Below are 27,225 nucleotides of genomic sequence, written 5' to 3' on the forward strand. Positions count from 1 at the left end.
TGAAGTTCTACCGGTGCGATTTGGCTGAAACTTGCATGAAATGATCCTGACATGGTCCCAACAAAGTGTTGTTATTTTTCGGGTCGATCCGAAATCCAAGATGGCCGCCACAGCCGCCATTTTGAAAACACATTTTGAACTTCTTCTCAAATTCTACCGGTGGGATTTGGCTGAAATTTGCATGAAATGATCCTGACATGGTCCCGACAAAGTGTTGTTATTTTTCGGGTCGATCCGAAATCCAAGATGGCCGCCACAGCCGCCATCTTGAAAACACATGTTGAACTTCTACTCAAGTTCTACCGGTGCGATTTGGCTGAAACTTGCATGAAATGATCCTGACATGGTCCCGACAAAGTGTTGTTATTTTTCGGGTCGATCCGAAATCCAAGATGGCTGCCACAGCCGCCATCTTGAAAACACATTTTTAACTTCTTCTCAAGTTCTACCGGTGCGATTTGGCTGAAACTTGCATGAAATGATCCTGACATGGTCCCGACAAAGTATTGTTACATCTCTGGTTGATCCCAAATCGAAGATGACTACCATGACACTATATCTAATTAATTTCCTATATGTTAAGGCCCTTGGGCCTCTTGTTTGAAATCAAATTTGTTGAAAGAAATTGAAAATGATCCTGACATGATCCTGACAAAGTGACACCATATATAATTAATTTTACTATTGTCAAGGTAGTCAGATGACCGTTAAGGCCCTTTGGGCCTCTTGTTTGAGTGCACAGTGATGGTTGTAGAGCAGGGCACAATATCATTTAGTGATTTGATTGATGGGGCTTAATTTCCTTGGTACAACCGAGCTTAGGAATATTCATTCCTGTATAACAGAGTTATCTGCCCTTGCTCACAAAATAATGAATTGCCTGCAAGGGAGGTAACTCTGTAATATAAAAAGGCAGAGTCACCCAAATGGTGCATTATGGCTTGTATTGATCAGAGTTACATATACGTTTGACGTTAATGTACTTTTACTTTCATTTTATAGGAAGCGTGCGTTTGAAGAAACAAGAAAACAGGAAGACATAAAACACAAACAGGAAGTAGAGGAACGTCAGCAGGAAATATACCTCAATCACCCATTGGTCAGTTCTCAAACAGAAGATGGAACTCTCCAACCAGTCATGAAAGTGCCAAAAAAGTGAGTAACGAAATGAAAATTAGAATCAAATGAATAGAAATATTGCATACAGATAATATTAAAGATAAATACAAGATATGTTTTGAACTGTTCCATTATTTAGTTCACCATTCAACCTGTTATAGAATATAAGACTCTTTCATTTGTGGATATGAAGGATAGGGATATTCTACCCGACGGTCACAAAATGTTGTAAAACCCGAGGCTTGCTGAGGTTTTTGCAACATTTTGTGATCCCGAGGGTAGAATATCCCTATCCTTCATATCCACTTATGAAAGAGTATTTTTCTTTCATACCTCGACGTTTTATTGCAATATTACAACTATAATATCCTGCCATTTTGAAATAAATTCGAAGAAATCAACGACTGGAGGCAATAATGATGTCCAGAAGTTACAAGGCAATATGAAATATTACCAAATTCCAGTTTAATTGTAAAAATGAAAAATCCAGACAAAAATTTGATGTGTATGAAAATATTTCTGTGGTTTTTTTTAACAAAAAATTATGGTTTTGTTGTCCCATTACAGCAGTGAAGAAGATTTAACAAAGTGGTAAGGATAATTCAGATTTATCTCCCCTGAATCACACTCTCCTTTCTCATACTGTACCCTGTACTTGTATGACTTACATGCATGCTAAGTCGGACAGTGGAAGACAGTTTTATTCATTTTGCCATTAGGCTAAGTTGTGCTGCTGCAAGGCTATTTAACTTTATTTAAAAACTATAACATGGCAAGTTTTTCTGAAAAATTCTCTCATATGCTTGTTTTATTTATTGAGGTATGCATATGTTATAATGTATGCAGATTGGTTGTAGACAAGCTAGAGTTTCAGCCTATTTTGGCAAAACAGTCAAACCTGTATATAAAGACCACCCAAGCAGTTCCACTGTACTTCAATAAGTTACCAGATACCATTATAGGATGGGCATAGGTTGATGTTGTTTCTTTTTTCACTATGCTTTGCTTCTTCCACGGCTTAAATCTGACATATAAACAGAACGTTTGATACACATTTGACACACAACCAAGTCACATACTATCAGGGTGAGTCTCACCAAATATCTCATTAAAGGGGACACAAACCTTAAATAATTTGTTCTGTATGCTTAGATATATATTCTATTTTTAGACACAAAACGAAAGCTGGCCGAAAGCAAGGTTATAATGAACAACAAACTTGCTGAGGTGACAAGGAATATTAGTTTTCCACATTTAAAAATTATTTTCTAATTTACGATGGTTGACAAACGAAGTTTAAGCCATATTTGTTATAAAATAATTTGTATTTAGCGTAAGAATGATAAGTCAAAAGTCAAACGAGACTTTTCATTCGATCATGACAGGGCACCGCGAAGGGAGGTTCCTGACTTATTGCACATATGTACATCATGCAAGTATAAAGTGGGGAGTTGCTCACGTCTCTTGCATTTCAGCGATACATTTATATTTTCCTACTTTCCCAATCGCGCACGTTACTGACTCTTGACGTACACTGTTTTCTATCGGAATTCGTTTGTGTTCGCTTCACCCACGTTTTTGACCCACAATTTTGTTTACATGCATTTAATTTGTGCAGTGCATTGTGGGAGGTCACTAAAGTTCAACACTATTATACTATCGTTGCAAAATTCGACCGGGCCGGTTCAAAATACAGAAAGATGGAATTTCCATTATAATTATTTTATTTGACACATTTGCACAATAACTGTCTTAAATATGTGTTTTACTCAAATTTACATGAATATTTAGGTTCATGTCCCTTAATTAACAGTGATTTATCAGGAATTTTGAATGCAATAATCGATGGTCAGTAAATAACTTCAGTGAATGATAAATTGGTGTTAGAATATTTACTCAATCAACCTGTCTCTTAAGCCATTATAGCAAAACAATCATGGAGGTATTCTTGATGAGTCTATTTGATTACACTATACAGGATCAATTAGTTTCCCAAAGCTACTTTTTTTAAACAGAATTTAAATTACACTGTAATATGTTTGAATTCTACAACTTTATTACCTAAATGCTATATCTTACTGCTAATCATAGCATTGACAAAGTATTTTGGCTAATTAATGACCTCATTTTCTTCTGATCACTCCTAATTATGTTAATTTCATTTCATTCAATTCTATGTAACATATTTTGTGTTTTGTATTTTCATACTGAATTGGTACTATAAGTAATTGATGTGTAGGTTACTAAAGGGAAAGAAATGCCTGACATCAAAGTATGATTGAAATAAAAAAAAAATAAGAATCAGGAGTGTTATCATTATAGTGAAGCTTAACTGGCTTTACTCCTGGAAATTCATATTGAACTATTCCAGACTTTTAATCAAAAGAATTAAAATGTACCTTCAGGGTTGAATAAGTTGATCAAAATACTTGATCTGTTGTACACACTCAGAGATACTCATAGTCATTTGGTATATTTCAATCACACTCAAAAAATTTCTGTAGGCTATGGAGAGTTTTAGGTAGAATGTATAGAAATTGATAAAATTTTATTTACAGCAATTCAGATGATCTCAGTATACTCTCAGAATGTAGTGATGGGTAAGAATTCACAGTATATCTCCCTTGCATGCAAAATCATTATTGATTGCTTGTGATTACCTCCCCTTGCATGCAAAATCACTATTCGTTGCTTGTGATTATCTCCCCTTATATGTGAAATTCAATGTTAATTACTTGTGATTATCTCCCCTTTGTATGTGAAATTCACAGTTGATTGCTTGTGATTATCTCCCTTTGTATGTGAAATTCAGACGTGATTGTTTTGTGATTATCTCCCCTTGTATGTGAAATTCACTGTTGATTGCTTGCGATTATCCTCCTTTGTATGTGAAATCACTATTGGTTGCTTGTGATTACCTCCCCTTGTATGTGAAATTCAATGTTGATTGCTTGTGATTATCTCCCCTTGTATGTGAAATCACTATTGGTTGCTTGTGAATACCTCCCCTTGTAACAGAAATTCACTCTTGTGATTACCTCCCCTTGTAACAGAAATTCACTCTTGTGATTATCTCCCCTTGTATGTGAAATTCAATGGCCGGTATAGCCAGGTTTCTGAATTTACAGGTTATGATTACTATAAATTATGAATGATGATATCTTGCAATCTTGCCAGTGATCCAGATTACACAAGGGCCAGTTTTGACAAGTCATATACTGTATACAGCACAAACAAGTCTTTTAGCCTTCCAATCATTAAGGGAGTGTCAAGGAAGGATTTCATTTTTGTATTTAAGGATTAACTTGAATAGATTTTTTATGTTATGGAGATATAACACAAAAATCTGAGTGTACTCTAAATAAACCGCGAAGCGGTTTATGATGAGAGTACACTCAGATTTTTGTGTTATATCTCCATAACATAAAAAAAATCTATTCAAATTAATCCTTATAATTCAAATTACTAAAGATGATCTCTTCAATACTCAAAATTCATTCTGGGACTCTTTTGTCTATGAAATCAATACGCCGTCATCTCAGCCAATCAGAAGCAACGTCACAAACGGCGACGCCATTTTTTCCTTTATGGGCTGATAAAGTAAATTTTTAAACCAATGAAAATGCTCGTAACAAGCAAAATTGAATATATATATATATTTAAGGATTGATTGTCAATTTTGTTGCTTGCATTGACTGATGAAGAAAGTTAATCTCGTGCAAATGAAGTGAACTGCGAAGCAGTTCATGTAACATTTGCACGAGATTAACTTTCTTCATCAGTCAATGCAAGTAACAAAATTGATAATCAATCCTTATATTTACGTTAACCAATTTAAATATCCCGCTTTTGAAAAAAGTCAAATTATATGTATTCGGTATAAGATTATTATACAATTTGCAACATTGTATCAGTTATCGTACATGTATGTACAGCTACGGAACAGCCGCCAGTCAGTTCTTTTCGTCACCAAGGCAACATAAAATGTAGTTCCGAAAATAACTTCATTCTTTGCGCGTTGTTACAATTAAAAACGGCGATTTTGAAATATTGTTTTTATGTACAGGAATTAATGGCTTAAATTGTATCATAAAAACATGATCATGTAGCTTCAAATAAAAAAATACTGCGCGCAGTACCAGCAGTGCAGTCAACGTGTAATCCGGTTGCTCGATTTAGCAGGGGTCCGGTTTTGAAGAAAATGACGATTGTGGTGAAAATGCTGAATAGTTGGTATCTAAACATAATCAAATCTTTTAAAAATCAATTGCGATTGTTATGGAATGTACCTGAATGTTGTATTTTCCGTCTGGTAATTGTTTGTAGCTGGCAGTTAAATGTTTATTAACTAAACCTGTTGTGAAATCCAACCCCTGTGTCTATGGTATGCGATGCGGTCCAAGAACCATGCTTCAGGGGCTCAATAAAACGTGTTAAAATGTGGGATTTAGTCACAGATCACTGGAAGACTTGTGTGTTATTCTTGAAATGTGATAACTTCTCTGTCAACTGGAGTTTTAGGATTAAAATTCTGTATAAAGTAAGTAGAGAAACATTTATTTGAAATGTTGGTGGTTTCCAACGACCCTCGAATGCCGTGGGTTTTGACACTCGCAGAATCGTTTCGTTAGGCTTATGTCACTGAAATCAGCCTGTTTGGTATTTGAGCGTATTTTTATGGAATCTATCGTTTCTAAGCTTACATGTATGTCACCGTTTCACATATAGATCTATATATTGTACATATATTATCCTAACTATTTGCGTTCGATTATGCCTACTTCGATGAGTGATGAACATCGCTGCGCCCAGTAGCCTATGTTCAGCATTTTCCGGGGCTTGAGCTTAAGTCATCGTTTCTTCAAAATACGTGTAAAATATCTGTAATATCATATTACCAACAATTTCTAATATCACTTTATCAAACATTTCTGTCTGTGTTTCTAAATGTACAGCGATAGGCCACATCCCAGAAAGTTCATTCAAAACTGAAGCGGCGTAAAACTAGGTTAAAATGTAAACAATGTCAAAATGTATTCTCACGCCGGTCAGAGGTCAGCGCGTGACCAAGCATCTTCATTGGGAAATGAAGTGATCGGAGTTTACTAGTTTCATTGAGGCGGAGCGAAGTGAAAATGTAAATATATATATATGAAATTTTGTACCAGTAGACATTAATTTAAACCTTATCAAATTAGGTGTTTTATCTTATATTATCAACATAGGTAGACTAATGTCTTAAAAGGTATAGGAAATTCTGGCAAACAATAAAATGTCTGTCCACACATTGTTGTGTATCACTAAAACATAGATTTAAATTGAAAATCACCCCCATAAAAAAGTGAAAGGGACCATTGTTCTTTGATTGCAAATGATCCATTGTAGATTTTAGGGTTGACAGGATTAAGTGCCAAAGTGTATTCAAGGTTTTTAGGTAACTAGGATCGTACAGCTGATTAGGCTAATCCGCTCAGCTATATACCTGGCTGTTTTAATACCTTACCTGGATAGGTATTAGTTTCTATTCAAGTCGTAAAAAGAAAATCTAAACTTGTCAAGTAAAACAATTTACATTGTAGTCTAAGGGGGGCCTATCACAAGATCTGATGACAATATTGACTGTTCGGATGTCACAGTCAGCTGTGGTATTTGTTTTTTTTAGGATATTTTTAAACATTGGATTTCAATATATAGGATTTCAGTTTATTTTTCTGTTGAACTCGACGGGAAAATAGGATATGGCATTTACGGAAATTGAATCTCACCTTTGATGAATTTGGGATTGAGATTTGGCATTCAAGATGGTGGACTACAACTTAGACTGACTACTTGTTGGAAGTAATTCAGAATTTTTTATTGGGATATACGAAGAAGACTGATCAGATTTCATTTGTGAATTAATTAGTGAAAACTTGATGTGTATTTAGAAATTTTGAGGGAGAGGTAGTAATATATTCATTACTTTCTTCAAGAATAATAATATTAAAATAGCAATTTACTGTGACATAAAGTCTTCAGTTCAGAGAGAAATTTGATACCTTCATATTCAAATATATTAAGGATTTGACATGTTCTAGAGGAAATATTAATCAAGTGTTATTGTTGAAGGAATAATTTGATGAATATTTATCAAAAAGATTTAAACTAGTAAAATTGTGAATTTTCATCAAAGAAAAGCAAAGCGTAAGCTGTTGTTAGTTGTCAATTGTATAAAATTTAAGTGAAGCTGGCGTTTATTTAGGCCCATTGAAAAATATAGCTCTTCTTTGTAGAAATTTGAGTCAATATTAATTTCTGTATTGACCCTATATATATGAGAGTATAAGTGATTTGCTGGGTTCAGCCGAAATACAAACAGTATTGGAAATCTAGAGTTGAGCAGACGTCGGCACAGAAATTAAACAATTGTGGGAGAAGACCTAAGTAGGCCATACAACAATAAAAACTTGAAGAGAAAGTTCATTCTTTCTAAACCTGTGACTTTTGGATTATTTTGAGAATGTTGAATTAATCAACAAATCAAATCAATTGTGATTTAATTGGACAAGTTTGGATTAATCGTCAAAATGCCACATGAGAATGTTTCAATTCCGAATCCTTCTACTAAGATATGGGATAAGCACAGAGCGAAGCTTTTCGTTCTTAAAACTGTTGTGAATGAAGGTGTACAGCATTCTGAAAGGTTTAAGTTCATGTAAGTATAATGTTACTGTAAATGTGTCGTTATAAAGTTGACAATAATACTCACAGGGATATTTTAGGTTTATGTAAGTATAATGTTACTGTAAATGTGTTGTTATAAAGTTGACAATAATACTCACAGGGATATTTTAGGTTTATGTAAGTATAATATTACTTTAAAATGTGTTGTTATAAAGTTTAATGTTTAGATGATGGCCATATAATGACATCAGCTCAACCATGGTCATAAATTTAACCATGGTTAAGCATGGTTATCCATGCTCATTACCATGGTTAAAATAAGCCAAAACCATGTAAAATCATGGTAAAACTAAGGTTAAACATGGTTGATCTTACTGACCATGAGTTAACCTATTGACAGGAGAATACTTGCAGGGATATTTTAAAGATGCTCCACCGCCGACAGATCATATAAGTTACTCTTCATTTTAACAATAATTGGTGTTTAATCGTGTATGTCTATATGTATAAGTAAAATTGGCGTTAAGTAAGTAACTTTTGTGACTGAAGAAAAAGGATAAACTGTCTGATCCTGTTTTTGATAGCTAGAGAAAAATTACCATTTGTCAGCGGTGGAACATCTTTAAGATTTTGTAGGACATTTATTATTTTTGGTATTTAACAGTATGGTTGACAAAAAATGTATTCTCTTGCATGTCCAAATAAAAATGTATACCAAGCCTACATTTACATTTGCATGTCCGAAATATATTGAAATTCTTCCATACCAAGCCTCAACATTTATGGACAGCATCCCTTATACATGTATACATGTGATATTTTTTTTCTGTTATATTTTGTATTGTAAGTAGTACATGTATGTTAGTGTTTTGTCTTCTTGTGATAGTGGAAGTCTTGTCATTTTATAGTGCTATCTCACTGCCAGAGACACAGAACTAACACACCCCACCTGGTACACATTAAACTGAAAACATACAAACCAGTCATCCCTCTCCCTTTTATGCTGAACACCAAGTGGGAGCAGCAATCACATCTTCTTATATCACCCTTATCCTACACAGTTTGTGTTGTTCAGTACTTGACTGCCTTATAATGATATACCGTATTTGATCCAATAAGCGCTGCCATCCTTATAAGAAGCCCCCTTTTTTTATAAGTCTCACTTTCACTGACCTCAATTTCAATGTAGACTGAAGATATGAAAACTGTGTATGTTTCTTTGTTTATTTTATTTCACAAATTGATTTATGATTTACTTTTGCAATAGTGTTATGATGCGCGTTAAAGTTTCTTTCTATTAAACGCCAACCTATTTTTGCAATTTTTTAAGCACCCTGCACTTATTGGGGTGAATCAGATACTTCTCTTTATTTAATGATTTTTTTTTTATAGAAATAAAGAAGTGGTGTAATATTGTGGATAGTTACGGTAATACATGTTTAAGTGAGTGGGGGAACTTGTCTGTTATAACAATGCTAAGACTGTCCCATTTACTGGCACCATTGTTCAGAAATCTCCTGATAATTTACCCTAGACAAACTTGTTAATGCTTAAAAGACAGATTTGAAATTGTCAATGCATTCAAGTTGTTACATTCAATTTAAAGTGACGTTCTTTTAACACTTTGAAAAATTTCTTTTCTATTTGCTTTTCAAAATTTGCTTTGGAAACTTAAGTGTATTACAATAAAAGAAAAGTACATATATAATTAGTAAAATTATTCTTCTCATTAGTGTTAGGTTTTTATTGTTATATTTCAATCAACTACCTTTACAAGAACATTGCTTGGTTTTTGTTTTCGTACATATAATATTTTCTGAACTTTTAATTATTCTATAAAGTTTTTAAATACGGTATATATGGTATCTTTGTTATGGTATTTATATTCTGTAAAGTTTTAAAGCTTGACACATCCTAATTATGTTTTAGAAAATTATGAAAAATCATGCCATTATGATTTTTTTGAAAAGAAAAAGTATCCTAATTATAAAAGTTCAAAACTATTGAAATAAAACTTTTCACAAGATATAGATAGAAGATTTACTTGTTATATATCTATTCATACATAATATCAAATTTCAGTTTAAAATAATTGTAAGTACCTTGTCATTATAGGTACATTTTGTAATGGTTTTTAAATCAAATACCATTCAAAATCTTTATTTAAATCATCCTTTCAATGTACATGTAGCTCATATTGACATGATTGAAATTTGAGTCATAAGGAACTATGGATATTTAATTCAACAGGAAGGGCTGATATACCAATTTTATATTATGATTAAGGTTCTCTGATTGCTTTGAGAATTTAAACTACTAGTACATTAAATAAAAAAGTAAAAAAAGAACATTAATTGTAGGATTTTGTATTATAGAAACGATAGGATAATCGCAACACATTCAAGCATTACCAATTACTTTCAAGGTTAATTACTTGTTTTGACCCTATCGTAGGATCTTCATCAGGACTTTGTCCAGAAAACCAAATATCAATTTGCCTGGTTTCTAAAATATTTAAACAGTAATTTGCACCCTGTATCAAATTTCCTACCAAGCCAATTAAAAGTGTACAATGAAAACTAAGTAAATGTTGATCGTTAATCGTTTCCTTTCAGACATATTGAGATAATTTGTATTGTGGAGTAATAATATTTGATCAGAACAAATGGCTATAAACCGTTAAAAAGGGTATGGTGGGCTATGATATCAAAGATTCAGGAGAATTTAAAATGCCCAGGTACCTTTAAGTTTGATAATAACAGGAAAATATTGGTTCTTGACGGGTATCAGTTACATGTACCTGGAGTTTGTGATGAAGCTAGGTCTGTTTTCGTTCATTCCGTCTCAGCGATCCCAAACAAAGGGTATTTGTTTTCTTCTAGGGTTAGGCCCTCAGTCTGCCCTTCTTTGATATATACCTGGTACATGTATACATATATATGCTTTCTTTTTACTGGCCGTTAGTTTACCTGTAGGAACTCTGTTTATGCATGTTGGCATGTTCACCTAGCTACAAAATTTTCCTTATGAGTTGATGTGTCAAGATGGAGAATTCTGTTTCATGAATCAATATTTCTGTGGATTTATTTTCGAAATTCTCAAAAGTGAAATTATAAATTATAGGAATACATACTTATCTAAGGATTGTATGTGAAGTTTATTGGAGGAATTAATTTAATTCTTTATTCAAAGAAGGATGTATTAGTCATTTTGTTTAAACAATGGATGGATTGTTAGCGCCATTTTGTTTTTGTGGAAACAGTTTTGAAAAAGATTGACAATATCAGTTATTTCATTTCAGTTCAACAAAGATTTATTTAAAATTGTGATTTATGTTCTAAGTGTTTAAAAACAGGGATCAATTAATTAAGCTGTGTTTCGACTAAGTAATTTTACCCAAAATGCCTCATTTCTTGGGATCTATTACTGCTTCCATTGAGGGAATTATCCGAGCTTCTAAACTTTCCAGGAAAAAGGAAAAGGAATACACGGAACTCTCCGACCTACTAAAACACCGACAGAGTCAACAGAAATTGATCTCAAGTGAAAGACAGAGACAGAACCAGTTCAAAGAGAAACAATGGGCCGCCATCAAAATACAGCGAGCATGGAAGAAGTAAGCATTTTTTTTTCTGTTTTATCAAATTATTATGTAAAATTTTGAAGGCTAGTCCTAGCCCCGATTTCTCAAAAAAAATGTGTATACTTAAAAAGTCAAAACTTAAAGATTTTTCCCCTTATGTGACTTATATAAGGAAATTTTGTCTTAAGTCAGTGTTTGAATTAAGTTTGTTTTTCGAGAAATTGGCCCAGAAAACGAGTTTTCAAATTTTGATGGGTCCCAGTACGAAGAAATATAAGAGTGTTCTCAAAATTTTGGTGAGTCCCACAGGAAAATCATGAGTCCAGGACTCCTCTTGGCCAGACCCGAAAAAACGCTGCTGACTGTTTTTCTTCTGATTATTATGGCTTTTATAAACTTAAGATTCACTTAAAAATTACAAACCTGCCTGAACGACAACCTTTATGTAGACCACTTTTTCAACACAACTTGCCCTGTCTACAAAGACCACTCTAGAGGTCAATAAAAACATTCTTCATAGCTAAGTGGTCTTTATATACAGGGCAAATTGGGCTGAAATTGGTCATTTGGGACAGTTAGAATGTGGTATTTTTAAGCAGGTGGTCACTATACAAAGGCAGTCACTAAGGCAGGTTTGATTAACTACAACTGTGTCCAACTGGTAACCAAGACATTAGAAATAATAATTAAAACAAAATTAAGAAGATTAATGTTTTCATCTCAACTTCTCAAGATTTTTGCACCTTTTGCATAAGAGTTTGTGATATTGTACAAATACTTAACTGATGTTATATTGTAGTCCAGTAGGGGATCACGTGACCAAACTTTATTTACAGACATCAGACAGCTATCATCTGTTGGCTTCTATTCCTGAAAAAATTACATTTTAAATTAAATTCCTTTTATTAATAGAAACTTTCAAGAACTAATAAGTCAACCAGAACTGTAAGTTATATTGGTTCTCATTCGCTAGAAGATAGTGGCTAGTACTATTGGCATAACAAATAATGTTCAACAAACAGAATTTGAACAGTAAATCATGTCTTATCTGATTCACCCCTGAAGACACATTTAGACCCTTCTAAATCAAAGATTAGAACAGTCCATTATGAGATTTCAGTGCTGACTGAGTTTAATTTGATTTGGAAGTGATAGCATCATAGCTAAATGCAGGAGACTCCTTTATGGCCTTTTACAAATATTAGAGATCTAAAAATGTCAGCTCTTCGTTGTTTTCTCCTGAGGATGGCGGTAACTACAATAGTTTATGTATGAATGTTACTTTGCTATCAAGTTGGTTACATATACATTGATCATTTGATTGTAGTTTGATAACAGATATATTTAGATGCACCTAAAGTCAGATTTTGTTAAACTGAAAAAGGCCATATTGTTAGAAATTATATATTAAGTATACAGATGCTAGTTAAAAGGTTGTACCTCTTGCCGATTAGTGAAATAGCTAGTAAACATTTCTTAACTTATTATATTTCATCATAACAAATCAAATCCATAATTTCTGACAGACTTGTAGAAAGATGAGCACGACTTCATGGATTATCTCCCTTCCATTAGAACTTTGTGTAATAAATGGATTATCTCCCTTCAGTCATAGCAGTATAGGAACAATGTAACAGCTCTATAAATTTTGTCTAGAATACCTATTGTCACGAAATTAAAATTGTTTATTATGAATATTATGAGCTCTACATGTAAAATTTAATAGCCAGACACAGGTCAAAACTATCACCCGATCTTATTTCCTCCCACAGTCCATTGGAATATTGCTAATTAAGAAAAAGTAATGATAGTTGGATTTCAATTTCATTTTGGCAGGGTAATGTGTACTTCAGAGAAGTTTTAATATTTATTTGAATCTTTCGTGAAGATTAGAAATAAACTTGGCAGGAAAGTCTTCACCTAAAGTAAATTCTCTTTTTAAACTGACCTCACACCCATGTATATAGAAAGTACAGGTGTGGGGAGAAGTGTATTGGTATTCTTTGGTATTATAGCGATCATGGCATCTCGCCAATGTTTGTCTTTGAAATTATACAGGTATGAAATAAATCTTAAATCATTTCACTTAAGTCTCAATCTCCAGGCACAATGAAGTATATAACCATTTACCTGGATGTAATAAGAGTAATGGGGAATGTGGAGTGGCACAGCTTAGAACTGAAAAGTGTTGTAAAGGTTTAAGCGGTGTCCATCAATATCAAGTTCCTGTTGTTAAGGAAGGATAATTCAATAATCTCTACTATTTTTATGCCCCCCCTCCCTCCTCCCATAATTAGGAGTGCATGGGGTGGGAAGCGGGTGCGTGGGGTTGGGGGGGTTGTGTAGGGGATGAGGCAGGGGAATAGAGTTATCCATATGTGTTCTGTCCTGTTCCGTCCTATCCAGGTTTCACAAAGGGTAGGGGCATTTATCTATGATAAGCAATATAAAAAACTAATGAAATGAAAATTTAAGCTTTAGGGAGTCAACAAAGCTGAAAATTTTCAATTCATTATAATTTTTTCATTGTGACATATCATACGATAATGTAATTGAGCTAATTGAGAACATCATGGAATAAAAATTTAACCTCTGACAATTCAAAAAACGATCATGTACATTAATGTGGTAGGTTTAATTGCCTATCAGAATAACAAACTTCCCCTATGACAATTTAGACAGGACAATCCTAGGTGTTATATCCAAAGTTCAATATACCTATAACTCAGTGTAATATACTGAATATACCAATATACCTACATATACCTATACAATCTATATCTGTAAAGCCAATACACATTGGTTTGAGTGAACCCAACCAAGTGTGAACCCCCATACTGGTTCATTGTAATCCAAAGTGTTGAGGCCACCCAAGGGATAACAAAAACTGGTCATTATAATTATAATCCAAAGTGTTGAGGCCACCCAAGGGATAACAAAAACAGGTCATTATAATTATAATCCAAAGTGTTGAGGCCGCCCACAGGGTAACAAAAACTTGTCATTATAATTATAATCCAAAGTGTTGAGGCCACCCAAGGGATAACAAAAACAGGTCATTATAATTATAATCCAAAGTGTTGAGGCTACCCACGGGGTAACAAAAAAAGGTCATTATAAAATCATTTTGAAAATATAAACCAATAAATAATGAAATATAATAATCTTTTCATTCACCCCTGGAGACACATTTTGATTCTTTTATTTCAAAGGCAGGAAAAGTTCATTAAGAATTTGCAGGAGTGGATGAGTTAATCATATAGCTTATCAAACAAGACATAATGTTACAATCAAAGCAAAAGTGGGGACCACAAGTAACCAAATATTATGTAATGGTGAAATTAAGTTGATTTAAAAGTGTAAATTGAAGCACATTTAGAAAAAAACAAACTTCTTATAAATATTTTTATTTGTTTAATGTTTTTTTCATTTTGTAGTTATCTAAAGAAACCCTAATTGGTCAGTTTTTGTGAAAATATCAACAGCTTCATACCACTGTAATTATCGTATTTAAAGAACTTTGAACTTAATTACATTAATATTATACTCATGTTATTTGTCCATTTGACAGCAGGAATTATAATGCCAATTTATAGTGCGATCTTACTGGAACATACCACACAAAAAATCCAGTATGACATTCCTCCCATATATTATATATACTACTACCAGGGGAAATAACTTTTACACTCCTAAAATTCTTTGAGTCTTTCCTGCATGGGACTCCTTGAATGGATCCCACTTCATTGAAGAATACTAACGGGTATAATTTTCATTCTGAATATCGGACTCTACAATGTACTTCAGAATATTTACTTAGGCATATAATGTCAAACACAAAAGCATTCTTTTAAATATAGAGGACAGTTTTAGGAACTCGGTGAAAGGAATGATTTTTAAACATAAAAGAGTAGCCAGGGTCGTTTGAAAGTTAAATATCTAGCATAATGTTATACATTACGATACCCATTCTGAAGTTTTGATAAACGCCATAGAAAGTTGTTTATATTTGTACTGCATTAAAAATGAACTTGCTAAATATATTTTCATTGTCACATGAATAGCCAAAAGATAAAAAAAAAAAAAAAAACGAAAATGAAAATCAATTTAGTTTCACTCATATATTTCAAATATTAATATTTGTTTAGTATGATATTTTTTTCTTCAAAATTTATGGATATTTACCTGTAGGTATTAGTTTATTTACCTTTCAATACAGGGAAGGTAGATCCTTTTGTGTGGTTTATATTGGTATGAAAACGATCACCATTAAATCGAAATCGAGGTCTAGGCCGATCTTAAGGCCAGTCTAGACCAACGTAATCCTAACATATGCCCAGAGATATAAAGATTCCCGACATTGAAGAGTTCTACCAAAGAGTTAAAGACAATATCGATTTTAAATCGATTATTATTAGAGTTTAATGGGTTTAAATCAGCACAGGTGAATTACAGAGAATTGTAAAATCGTTTGACATTTGTTTTGACAACTTTTCGCCGGATGGATTGTAAAGGTAATTTTAAGTTATGGAGAAATAGTTTAACTTTAAAATTTGACTTTTTCAATCTTTTTAGACATGATTTATAACATTGTTTCTTATTGGAGGTATGGAGAAAGTTTAACTGTAAAATTTGAAGTTTTTAATCTTTTAGACATAATTCATGATATGTATTTGTTTCTTATTTGGGTTTTAAAATTTGGCTTGTAATGATTTGGTTATATATTTTGTCATGATAAACTTCTGTAACTTTTAAATATGTATCATTTTACTCAAAAGTCTATTTACTATATAAGCATGTATGTCAACACATTTTTTTTGGTGACAAGTTCTTGACTTTATAAAGATATAATTGTGTCTCGGACCTGGTCGTACGAGCAATGTGAATACTCGGTCATCATATGGTAGTTATTTAACAGTTAAAATACAACATGGATACGTTATTGTTTCGAGACAAAGGACATAGTTGAATTGTCAAGCCCATGTTAGACCTTATCGTGCATATACACTCATACCCTACACCGTTATAACAAACGGAGTACCGTAGATTTTAGGATATTCTGGCACAATGTGAAACAATTTTCAGATTTGATCGAAATATTTACATGATTATTCCTTGGAATTTATCTATTTTTTGTGTGGGGATATAAAAGTGTCAAGATTGGTCGACAGATCATTACCGTTGATATCCCGCGAGTCCAATATGGCTCGCCGGATAGTAGGTAGGTATATCATAAATGTCTGTCATGTCGTCATGGATTTTATGTTCAAAACTCTGATTTCTTAAATAATCTTAAAATTTCAATATTGAAAATAACTTTCAGTCGAAGTTTAAAATAATTTGCTTTGAAAATTGGTTTTATATGTTTATGGATATTAGTGTGAAAGAACAGTGGATATGGATTGGTTGTGTTGCTATATATAGATCTTACAGGCCAATTAACAGTGTGGTTAATTGAACATGTTACATTCATTACAGAAATCAGAAATCTTCAATGAAATATACATTGAATTTACTTATTTCTGCATTTTAACTTCAAATTCATTATTCATTTTAAAATACTCTTTTTAAGTTAGATTATAACAACAGTTGTAAAGTGCTATAGAATTCACCGGCTCTTTGAGTTTATTAATGGCCATGTGGAATTCATTTGCATTATATGTGTTTTTAAATTTTGGCATAGAAAATTCCAAAATAATGATTTAAATATCTTTTCGGAGAGATTTACATCAACTTTGATTTATATTTAGACTTGATACACATTCTGAAGATAATTCTGTAAAGATATATAGTGTTTATGTTATGTGTAAATATATGGTCGATTTAGCTCGAATGTTGAGTGGCTGCCGATTGTCTGAGTGGGTCTATACATTGAGGAGTTGACAACCTCTAGTTTAGACATGGAGACAATGCTATGTCTGCCAGATACTCAAACAATATGTCAGGAAGCGGCTTGGTGTACTGCTAACAGAATCTAGCTGTCGCTATATACATTGGTAAATTTGTATCCAGATAAAACTACATTATATAATGAACTTAAACAAACATTTCCTTTGTTGGCCGTTAAAGTTTTGTTTTGACCAGCACAAAATTGACTTTTTCATTGTGTATACCATTATTGTGAAAGTATTGGCAGTTTATTGATCATGCAAACAGCCTTTCAATTTCTCTATAGATGAGTCTGGCATTCAAGACAATATTTAATTGATCTATATAAATATACAAAATATGTTTTTCAGAAGAGAGTAAAATATAACATCGATAAAATGTTTTAAAACATGTTTCTTAGCTGTTCGATAGATTTATTCTATCAGAAAAAAGGACTTCTTGATATGTTTTGTATTTTTGCCACAATTTTCCTAGATATTCTAAATTATTCAATTTTGTTTTTTGTTGTCTTCACATAAAAGCCACATAGATATTGGTCTATATGTATGATAAAGAATGTTACTGCACATGAAGAACTTGAAATCAAGGATATTTATTTTGAAATTATTAATGAAGAGTAATTGATTGTCAACAAAAGTATATTGCTGATGAATGACTTTTGGTTGCATCAATAAAAATTTCCTTTAATAATTATTTGTAATTTACCCTGAAGAAAGCTGTTTTTGTAACTACAATTCATGCCAAAGATACTATGTAATGGTACGTACATGTATTTCAAAAACAAATCTGTCCAGGAATATCAACATCAATTTATGTGTATGATATCAGGCTAAACTCCCTCAAGGTGAAGCTGGGCTCACACCACCCATTCGCATTTTCATTATTAACGAGTTTATCTCGCTAATTGGGAAAATGAATTCATGCTTGTGTATGTGCTGTAACAATTGATGCCTAAAATACATTATTTAGTGCTTCTAAGTGATTTAATGTTTTTCATTAAAAAATGCTGCGATTGCATCATTTGCTACATGAAATTCTTATTTGCTAAAGAGAAAATTCAGTAAACTGGAATGCTTATGATTTGAATTTCCTGTATCATCCAAAATACAAGAACTAATTTTCTATTTTCTAGTTACAAGATGCGGCAGGTTGGGATCATGAAGGTCGCAAAACAGTCCATACGAACGATCCGTCTCCGTGCGGGAGAGGAGGAGTTCGAGCGACAGATCGCCGCACTCACAATCCAGTTGGCATGGCGTAAATACTTCAGGTTAGTATATGAAGCTCTATTTTGATTGGCTAATATTCATCCATGAGTTTGAATAAATCTTTGTGTTGTGTGAAGATTATATACCTGCAAATACATGCTACGTTTAGTGTGGGACCCAACAACAAAATTACATGTAGTGCAATATATTAAAGTGTAGGTTAAACCTTACATTACATAATAATCATTTTTAACGGATCTTTTTGAACCAGAACTAAGATTTTGACCTTCAGAGAGTATGTTCTAGATAATCAAACTTGATAGAATTTATAAAAGATTGCCTGATAATGAAACATTTATTTGTTCATTTGCTTCGAGACTCGAGATCAAAATTAAGTCTGCTCTGCTATTGAAGGCACATTTGAATAGAATCTCACGAGAACATGTTAATTTTGTGCATTTAGCAAAAAATTATTTTGTGAAGTTTAAAGTTGCTGTTCCAACTGTTTTTACAAATTAAAGAGTTATCTTTCTTGGTACATCTGTAATATACCTGATGTTTGTCCATGGCAATACTCTGAACTGATCACTGTCGAAGGAATTAAGTATTCAGGGAAACTTAAGCTTGATTTACATCATTATTGTCAAATTAACTATAACAGCAGATGCATAGGGAATTATTGCGAGTTTTGACATTGAGAATTTTTCCTGGTAGATATTTTGAAATAAAAAATAAAAAAGTAGAAAAGGGATGTTTTGATGAGGACATTTAATTAGATTACAATTTCTTAGACTCATCACCAGTCTCTTTATTGTTTATAATTGGAATTGTCACTGAAATTTAACAAGATAGATTCTATCTACCTAGGCTATATTAGTTCTAAATAAGGGGGAGATAATCTAGTATCAGAACTTAGCAAGATATTCTTATCAACATCTTATAGAGTTTGGAGGCCAATTCTCTTGGTTTCTATACAATTTTCAAATACCTATAGATATATTTAGAAGTTTTAGATAGATATTTTTCCATTGCTTTTTTCAATTCTTCTAACATATGTAAATCATACTTTTCTTATCTTTCTTCTTAAAAAGCAATTCTTGTTGGAGAAGTTCTTCTGCAAAAAGTTGTTCAGTTCATAATTCTTCCAAGAAAAAAATCAAATCTTCTACTGGGTAAAAATTCATCACTATTGCTATCGTATTTGGCACATATATTATTTCAAGTTTCAATTAATTTATTAAGTATCATCTAAATAGCTGCTTCCTTATCCTTTCTTTCCATTGGGATTGAAACTTTAGCTTCAGTAATTCACCAAAAAAGCATTCTAAGTAGAAATGAATGTCAGCGCGCCAATTTACTAGGATTTAATTTCTTCAAAGAAAAGTGTTTTTTTTTTTTTTTCTTTTTAATTTGCCTTTACATGTACTTTTTTTTTTTAATTTTTAATAATTTGATATTGTCATTTTATATTTTTATTATCATTCTTAACGGCCCTGGGTCAGGAACGCGTTTGTAATTACCTTGTCTTGGTGTGATCTTTCCTTAATTGTTTTCCAGAGATTTTTTTTTCGAAAACCGTCAGACTTATGATTTTTGAATCACATATGTTGATATTTGATACAATGTATAGATATGCAGCATGGGTCAAGGGTTTTTGGAGAAATACCAGATGGCCACCATATAGCCTCACAATTCTGTGTTGGAGTACTTTGGCACTAGTTCTGGTCTACAGATTTAGATAGAGTATATATAGTTAGGTAGTAGGCTTCTTCAATGAAACATATTTAATGGCTCATCTATTCATTATTAGGATTCAAATGTTTTATTTTGAAAAATCAGGAATTAATTTAGTATCCAATTAATCCCCTTATCTGGTTGTTTTTAAAACCTTTTTTTTTTCCTGTCCTGGGGCTGTGGTTGCCGAGTGGTTAAGATATCTCGACATATTACACCAAGCCCCCCACCTCTGGGTTGTGAATTTGAATCCCATGTGGGCCCATTGTCAGGTATTGACTGCTGGTTGGTGGTTTTTCATCGGGGTACTCCGGCTTTCCTCCACCAACAAACCTAGCACGTCATTAACGACCTTGGCTGTTAATCGGACGTTAAACTAATAATAAGATGTCCTGTCCTAGCTAGCTGTTACATGATATGATTGCTTCCATTTCATATAGAGACATGACACCTTTGGCTCACTGATATTTCTTGTTTATAATCAAAGATGTTCCACGTACGATTGCTTAATATTCTCCATATTTAATACCAGGGCTTATAATCAAAGATGTTCCACGTACCCTGACAAATAGTATTTTTTCTCTATCAAAAACAGATGCAGACAAATTAGTAATTGTCTTCAGTTACAAAAGTTACTAACTTAACACCATTACCACCATTGAAAAGTTTGAGCTTCTATAAAACTTTACTTCAAGATAAAGATATTAAAAATAATTGAGGTTCCAATTTTACTTCCAGTCAAAAATATTAGAAATAATTAATTGCATCCCGAAAAAATGTCGTGGTGTTAATTGTCCTATATGGAATGAATTACTGATTGCGCATGCACCAAAAGCAAAATAAATTATTTCATTTTATTTTTTGTGTTAATTAGACATAAATATACATGATTAAACATCAATTATTGTTCAAATGATGAGTATTGTTTATGCTTTGGAGCATCTTTTAGGTATTTATAGTAAATATCCCGGGGTGTATCCCCCAGTATTTGTCACATCAGTAGCTACCAGTTCTGCAGTATAATTGGATCAATAATCCATATACATTTCCATTGTAAGTTTCAAGGCCAAATTGATTTCCTTGGTGCATTTCAAAAGAAACATGATTTTCCCATCAGACACCACATTGAAATCCAAATAGCTAATCATTTTCATTGTATAGTGCACATATACTTTAAACCATCCACGAGCCAAGACTCTTTAATGGTGTACGGTCGATTTTAATTATATGTACAGGTGCTCAATTAAATAGGCTGTCGTGGTCGAACGGTCAGGATGTTTTGATTTTTACCACTACTCTTTAACCTCTTAGTTTTCTGTTTGAATTTCAAGTGGATAAGTTAATATTTTGGTACTAACTGTAGGTTGATGATTTATATCTGGGTACTCCAGCTTTCCTACATTGCCCAAACCTTATTATTTGTATCTTGACATTTCATTAAGCTGGTGCAGTAATTATGATTCATTTGTCAAATTGGCAATTGAATTATATCAAACATTATTTACAAAAATAACAAAAATAACCATCAGTAGATTTTAAAGATTTTTTTCAGTTTAATGAAATTTTACCAACACCTAATTAATCAATCAATTTACATCAAAGTTCTTTAATATTTTTGAATAGGTTTTACAATTATAATTCTCAGGCATGACCATTTTTTTCGAAAGGTAGATTTAAAAAAAAAAATGAAAAACAATAGAGGAAAAATATGAGAGATTTAAAAAAAACACCATCCAATGAAAATCCTGGAGCAGAATGTAAAATTTTATTATCAGACTGGTCCATAAAGTGTTCTGCATGGTCCTATTGTCCAGAAATTGATTTTTTGACATACACAGTATGTACCTGAGTGTGTGGGCTCTGTGAATATCGTCACCTACTGACAGAGGCCATTGTTTGTATTGTTTGACGATAGTTGGTCGGATGTCGAGTACCATGATTTTCTACATCGTCTGATTACAAATCAACTGTTCTGTTCAAGCCCACATCGATGAGGCCTATTATTTTACAGAATTGGAATTTTTTGAGTCGATCTGCTCATGTTGCTAGGACTTTCGAAATGAATTCATTATGAACTGTAATCTGCATGCTGGTGACGTTCCGGGTGGATTTTTTTATATTTGAAAAGTGGGACAGGAATGTGAAATGTATTCCAGAATCCTTATCAGTTTGTGTGTGATATTCTGAGGATTTAGTTTGTCATAGGTTTGTATGAATTAATTTTTCCTTGGCTTGATATGTTTTGAGTATCTGTTTAAGTTTTGATGTGTCATTTGCACACACAGTTGTGTTTCAGACAATCATTTGTGTTGTAGAAAACACATCTCTTCTGCTATGAATTTATTGGTGATTGTCAGATGTAAATATGCAGATAACTGCTTGGAGTTCAATCCATGATACATATTGATAATTTTACAAAGTATTTTCCATGCAAATATTTAGAAATGAATACATTTTATATAACAAGGGTAAAACACTGAAGTGTTGCTAGAAGGAATTGATTTGACCTTTACAAATCAAACTGTAAACATATATGTAGTTAATACTGGTGGTATAACTTAAAATTCTACAGTCACCTTTCATGATCATGTGCAGTCATTTATTTATTATGGCAATAGCCATAATCGTCTAAGTTTTAGTAATTTTCTGAATTTCTTAAGATTTTTTTTTAGTAAGATCACTTACAGCTTCATAAATGTTTTATTTAAAGTACAACTCCTCCTACCCCCTCCCCCCAACACGCACACACACACACATCTGAGCCCCATGTAGCCACAGCCCTTAGCCACAGCCCTAAGCCACAGTTCCCTGCCCCCTTTCTACCCAATACAAATTCACATGCAAATACTGTATTACTGGTACTTTCATCATTTGTAAATATTCATTATCATTCTTGACAGTAGAACATGAATTGAACAATTTTTTTAACCACCTCCCCTCTACCTTTTTATATAGATCTGTTAATAATGGACTGAATAAGTCCTATATAATAATTTACATTTCAATTACAGGTAAAATATCTGAATACCCCATAATTTCTGATAATGTCATTTCCATTTCAATAATCAATTATATTAATTCTAAATGTAAGATTTGATTGGTTGTTAGCCGGAAATGTTCAATAGCGACCAAGGTACATGTATTATATACATACAGTTCAATATCTGAATGTATAATCAACTTCCGGTAATTTGATATACCGTAGTAAATAAATTTCTTTCAGCTCATGCATTTTAGAAGGTAGCTACATGAAGTGCAATATCAGAATAGTTCAGTGCAATTTATTTCAAGTGCTCAATTTTCAATATCATGTTAATAGATTTTCAATTTATCATATTTCTTTATGAACTTTCTAAGTTGACTAGGCTTTAGACAGATGTCTTTACTTTGCTACTTAAGCTCTGATTTAGGTACACAGTACTTTTATAGATTTTTTATAGGCTGTCAATAGAAATGTATGGATTTTTTTACCTACAACATATAGCGTTTACATGGACAAGTGGAAACATTTTTATACCTGCTATTTTTGAGGAGTTTTGAATATAATGACAGAAAAAATAAACAGTTTTCTTTTTCTTTTATCATATTTCATTTTTGTTTTGTGAATAAGAATTTAATCAAAATAAAAATTAATGTTGCCAGATGGTATGTTATTGGGGAGAAATAGAATATCATACTTTTAAGACCTTTCATTTTCTAAGGATTTTAAAATAATAATAATAATAACCCAAAATAAGAAAAAAAAATATGTTTCAATTTCTGTCACTTGTTGTATATAGTTTTAATTTCTTTGTTTGCTAAAAACCCAGAATAGGTAGTTAATTCTGCTTTGAGAAATACAAGATAACTCTACCGATTACCTCCCTTTACTCTGAATTACTCCCTCATACTTTCACATACTATTGATCAAGTGAAATTTATACCAAATGACCTATCTTTACTTTTAACTATTGCCTCGTTCTATACTAAATTTAACTTGCTATTTGTTGAGCTAAATTAATACATGATTACCTCCCTTTACTTTGAATTATTCCCTCGTTTCTTTACTCAATCAAACATGCTTTTGGTCGAACTAAATTAATATGTTCCTTAATCCCCTTTTCTGCACCTGAGATTAGAAACAGGTATTAAAGCAAATCAATCGTACGAAGGATTAAAATCGTAAAACTTACAGGATATTAAAATTAAAACCACCTGATATTGAACGGTAACTTTGAGGTCAGCCTCAGATTGAATGGAGTCTGGATGTATTATACAGATTTAAGAGGCTTATGGATTTGATTTTTTCTCTGCTATAACTTTCATTATATATGAGTATCATTACGATCAGTATATGTATATGATTTCCCGAAGTCAGCTCAGTTTAATACGAGAATCGAGTTGAACTTGATGATGTTTCGCAGAGTGTGGATATGGTTGCCAATTCCTCATATACATGTACAGTAGCAAAATCAATACATTGCTGACTCATTGCTGAAAGGTTCATGTTGGATTTACACTGAGAATTTATCTTCAATTCAGAAGTTTTACTAGATTTTTGTCTTTGATAATTGACTGCTAATGATAATATCTCAGCTGATGGATTTAATCAGATTTAAAATGGAGGTAAGGTTTATACTCATTTTAATATGTGAGGAAATATATGGAAAAAATATATTGTTATTGGTTGATAACCAAAGTAATTGATTGGAGATGGGAAATAATTACTTGGAACTTATACATAATATTAACTTTGATTTGATCATCTAATGAATTTTTTCACTAATTATTATATAATTATAACTTTGATTTGTAACTGTAGTTTACATGTACATATATATATACTACACTTAAAGTATTTTGGAGAGGATATCCTTACTTTGACTAAAATAGAGGGAGATACAATATATAAAGCAGTTTGTTTTAATTTTGATTTGTATGCCAACATTCTGGGATGATTACCATGTCGTCACTTTGATTTTGTACATATCATTCGAGAATGTTACTTGTAAATTAACTTTGTACATATGCAACATGGGTAGCATTTTCTTCAATTTTGTACAAATATGATTTTTTGAGTTTTAAGTATCTATTTAAAGTCGACTAATACCAGCTATAAAGGACATGCATTTTACTCTAAAGTTGACTTCTTTATTTATTTCAAAGAGATGTATCTGTAATAAGGATTTGTTCACCCATATTTGATGAGCTATACCTTTGATTTTAGCTTTTGATGTGCACACCTGTATTTTGGAAAGTTTATTTGTAACTTTGATGTGTGTGCACCTGTCCTTTTAATATCTACCTGTTAAAACCTGCTGTTAATTAGAAACTGATTACAGGTAGATAATCTGAGGATTACCTGTGAGTATTTAATTGGGTTTGATAGATAGTCAGATCATCTAGGATAATCTATTCCCTGTCATTAGTGGAAAATCTTCACAAATTACAAATCTGGATTCTCAAAAACCTTTCGCCACAACATGTCATGTTTGAGGGTTTGTCTTTTGTTTATTATTCTATTATGGTCCTTTCCAGAGTGAACTGTTCTCCTATAGTGTTGTCTGGCGAGGTATAGTCCCAGAGTGGAAGACGAGGTGACTTATTAATACCTCGCCAGACAACACTATAGGAGAACTGTTCCCGAGGGAAAGAGCCATAATAGATTTAGTATGACACATGACATTCATTATGACGTCATATATTTGGTCGCATGCGCATTCCCGGGGGACTATACTTTAGTATAGTTCCCGTTGTCAGGTCTAGTCTCCCGTAGTCAAAAAGGACAGAGAACTGTCACAAAATAGACCATGTCCGTTATCCAATCGCATTCCTAGTAATTATTATGTGATATGTACTAAACAAGTACAACTTCTCATTATTGTAATCATATTGCAAGTTTTTGTGATAGAGATCCAGTACAATAGGAAATTGCTATATCTTACCCTAGTGATGTGTATCATTTACCTATACTTTCCACCTGAACTACCAGCAATAAGCCCATTTATAGAGTTTTAGCTCGCCCAGCTAATGTTGTCACCCGCGCGCGTCGGCAAGCCCATTTTAAAGTTTTTGAGCAAGTGATTTTTTTTTGAAGGGGTTTTGAGCTGTTAATTGTCATATTTGGTTTAAACTCTGCATCAACTTCTTCTGAAAGGCGAGCTTGCCTCCAACAGCTCCTATTTCTTAGCTGCAACAAGCCCCTTCCCTATTTCTTAGGACTGCATGCTTGTAACTTCATTCTACATGAAAACCATAAAGGTACATAAAGAACAGGAATGGTTTCTCATGAATATTCATTATGATTTACATATCAATAATGACCTTAACTTGATGAACTATCTTGAGTAAAATTTGCATATATCTATAGAACAATGCCTTTTGTCTATATTGCAGATGAGATCAAATACTTGTACTCTGCTATTTCTTTTGAACTTACCCGGTATAAAGATTTTCAGAACAAATGTGATGAAGAGCTCATTCATCTCATTTACATATTCATGAAACTTAGGTTTGCATATTCATGAGGCTGTTGTTTATTTCAGACGTAAGCTGCTGAAGCAGCTCCATCCCAATAAGCGTCAGCTGCGTATGTGGGATCCTGAAGTGATCGCCATGAAGCAGGAGTCGCTCGTCCGACAAGTATATGGTGGGTATACATTTCATTAGTATACACTTGTATATTTAAACATTGAACCAAGTTGTCATCTTGAGGTCGGGTTAGCATATATATGCCATTTTGAGTAAATCAAATGATTTGATGTTTGAATTTAATAGGTATAAATATGTTCAATTTTGTTTTAAAATTGCTGTTTTCTGAAAATACCAGCTAAATGTTCTGAATATTTTCATATGGAAGATATACTTCTGAAGTTCTTACACTTTTAGTTATAATTAAATCTAAAGGTAATGTGGTGCAATGTTTAGCACGGAAGAAATTCTACTATGCCATTATCTCATAAAACAAAATTTACTTTTTTCTGAGACTATAATTTATTCTCTTCCATTTCAAAGTTGAACCTTTATTTCTCATTATGAACTTCCTATTAC

At 32.6% G+C, this 27,225-nt stretch overlaps 1 protein-coding gene across 3 annotated transcripts in view; it reads left to right on the top strand.

The window, feature by feature from the left end:
- LOC138310698 (inversin-like) overlaps positions 1 to 27,225 on the top strand; it is a 108,209-nt gene that overhangs the window by 77,045 nt on the left and 3,939 nt on the right. For 2 of the 3 annotated variants that reach the window (XM_069252030.1, XM_069252028.1), the window contains exons 20-24: positions 3,678 to 3,719; positions 11,252 to 11,398; positions 12,278 to 12,310; positions 18,387 to 18,524; positions 26,721 to 26,824. In XM_069252030.1, coding sequence (XP_069108131.1) covers positions 3,678 to 3,719; positions 11,252 to 11,398; positions 12,278 to 12,310; positions 18,387 to 18,524; positions 26,721 to 26,824 — 464 coding nt within the window. The remainder of the gene's footprint in view (positions 1 to 3,677; positions 3,720 to 11,251; positions 11,399 to 12,277; positions 12,311 to 18,386; positions 18,525 to 26,720; positions 26,825 to 27,225) is intronic. The other variant, XM_069252029.1, reaches the window with a different exon arrangement.

The sequence above is a fragment of the Argopecten irradians genome, chromosome 16 (assembly GCF_041381155.1).
Source record: "Argopecten irradians isolate NY chromosome 16, Ai_NY, whole genome shotgun sequence".
NCBI lineage: Eukaryota > Metazoa > Mollusca > Bivalvia > Pectinida > Pectinidae > Argopecten > Argopecten irradians.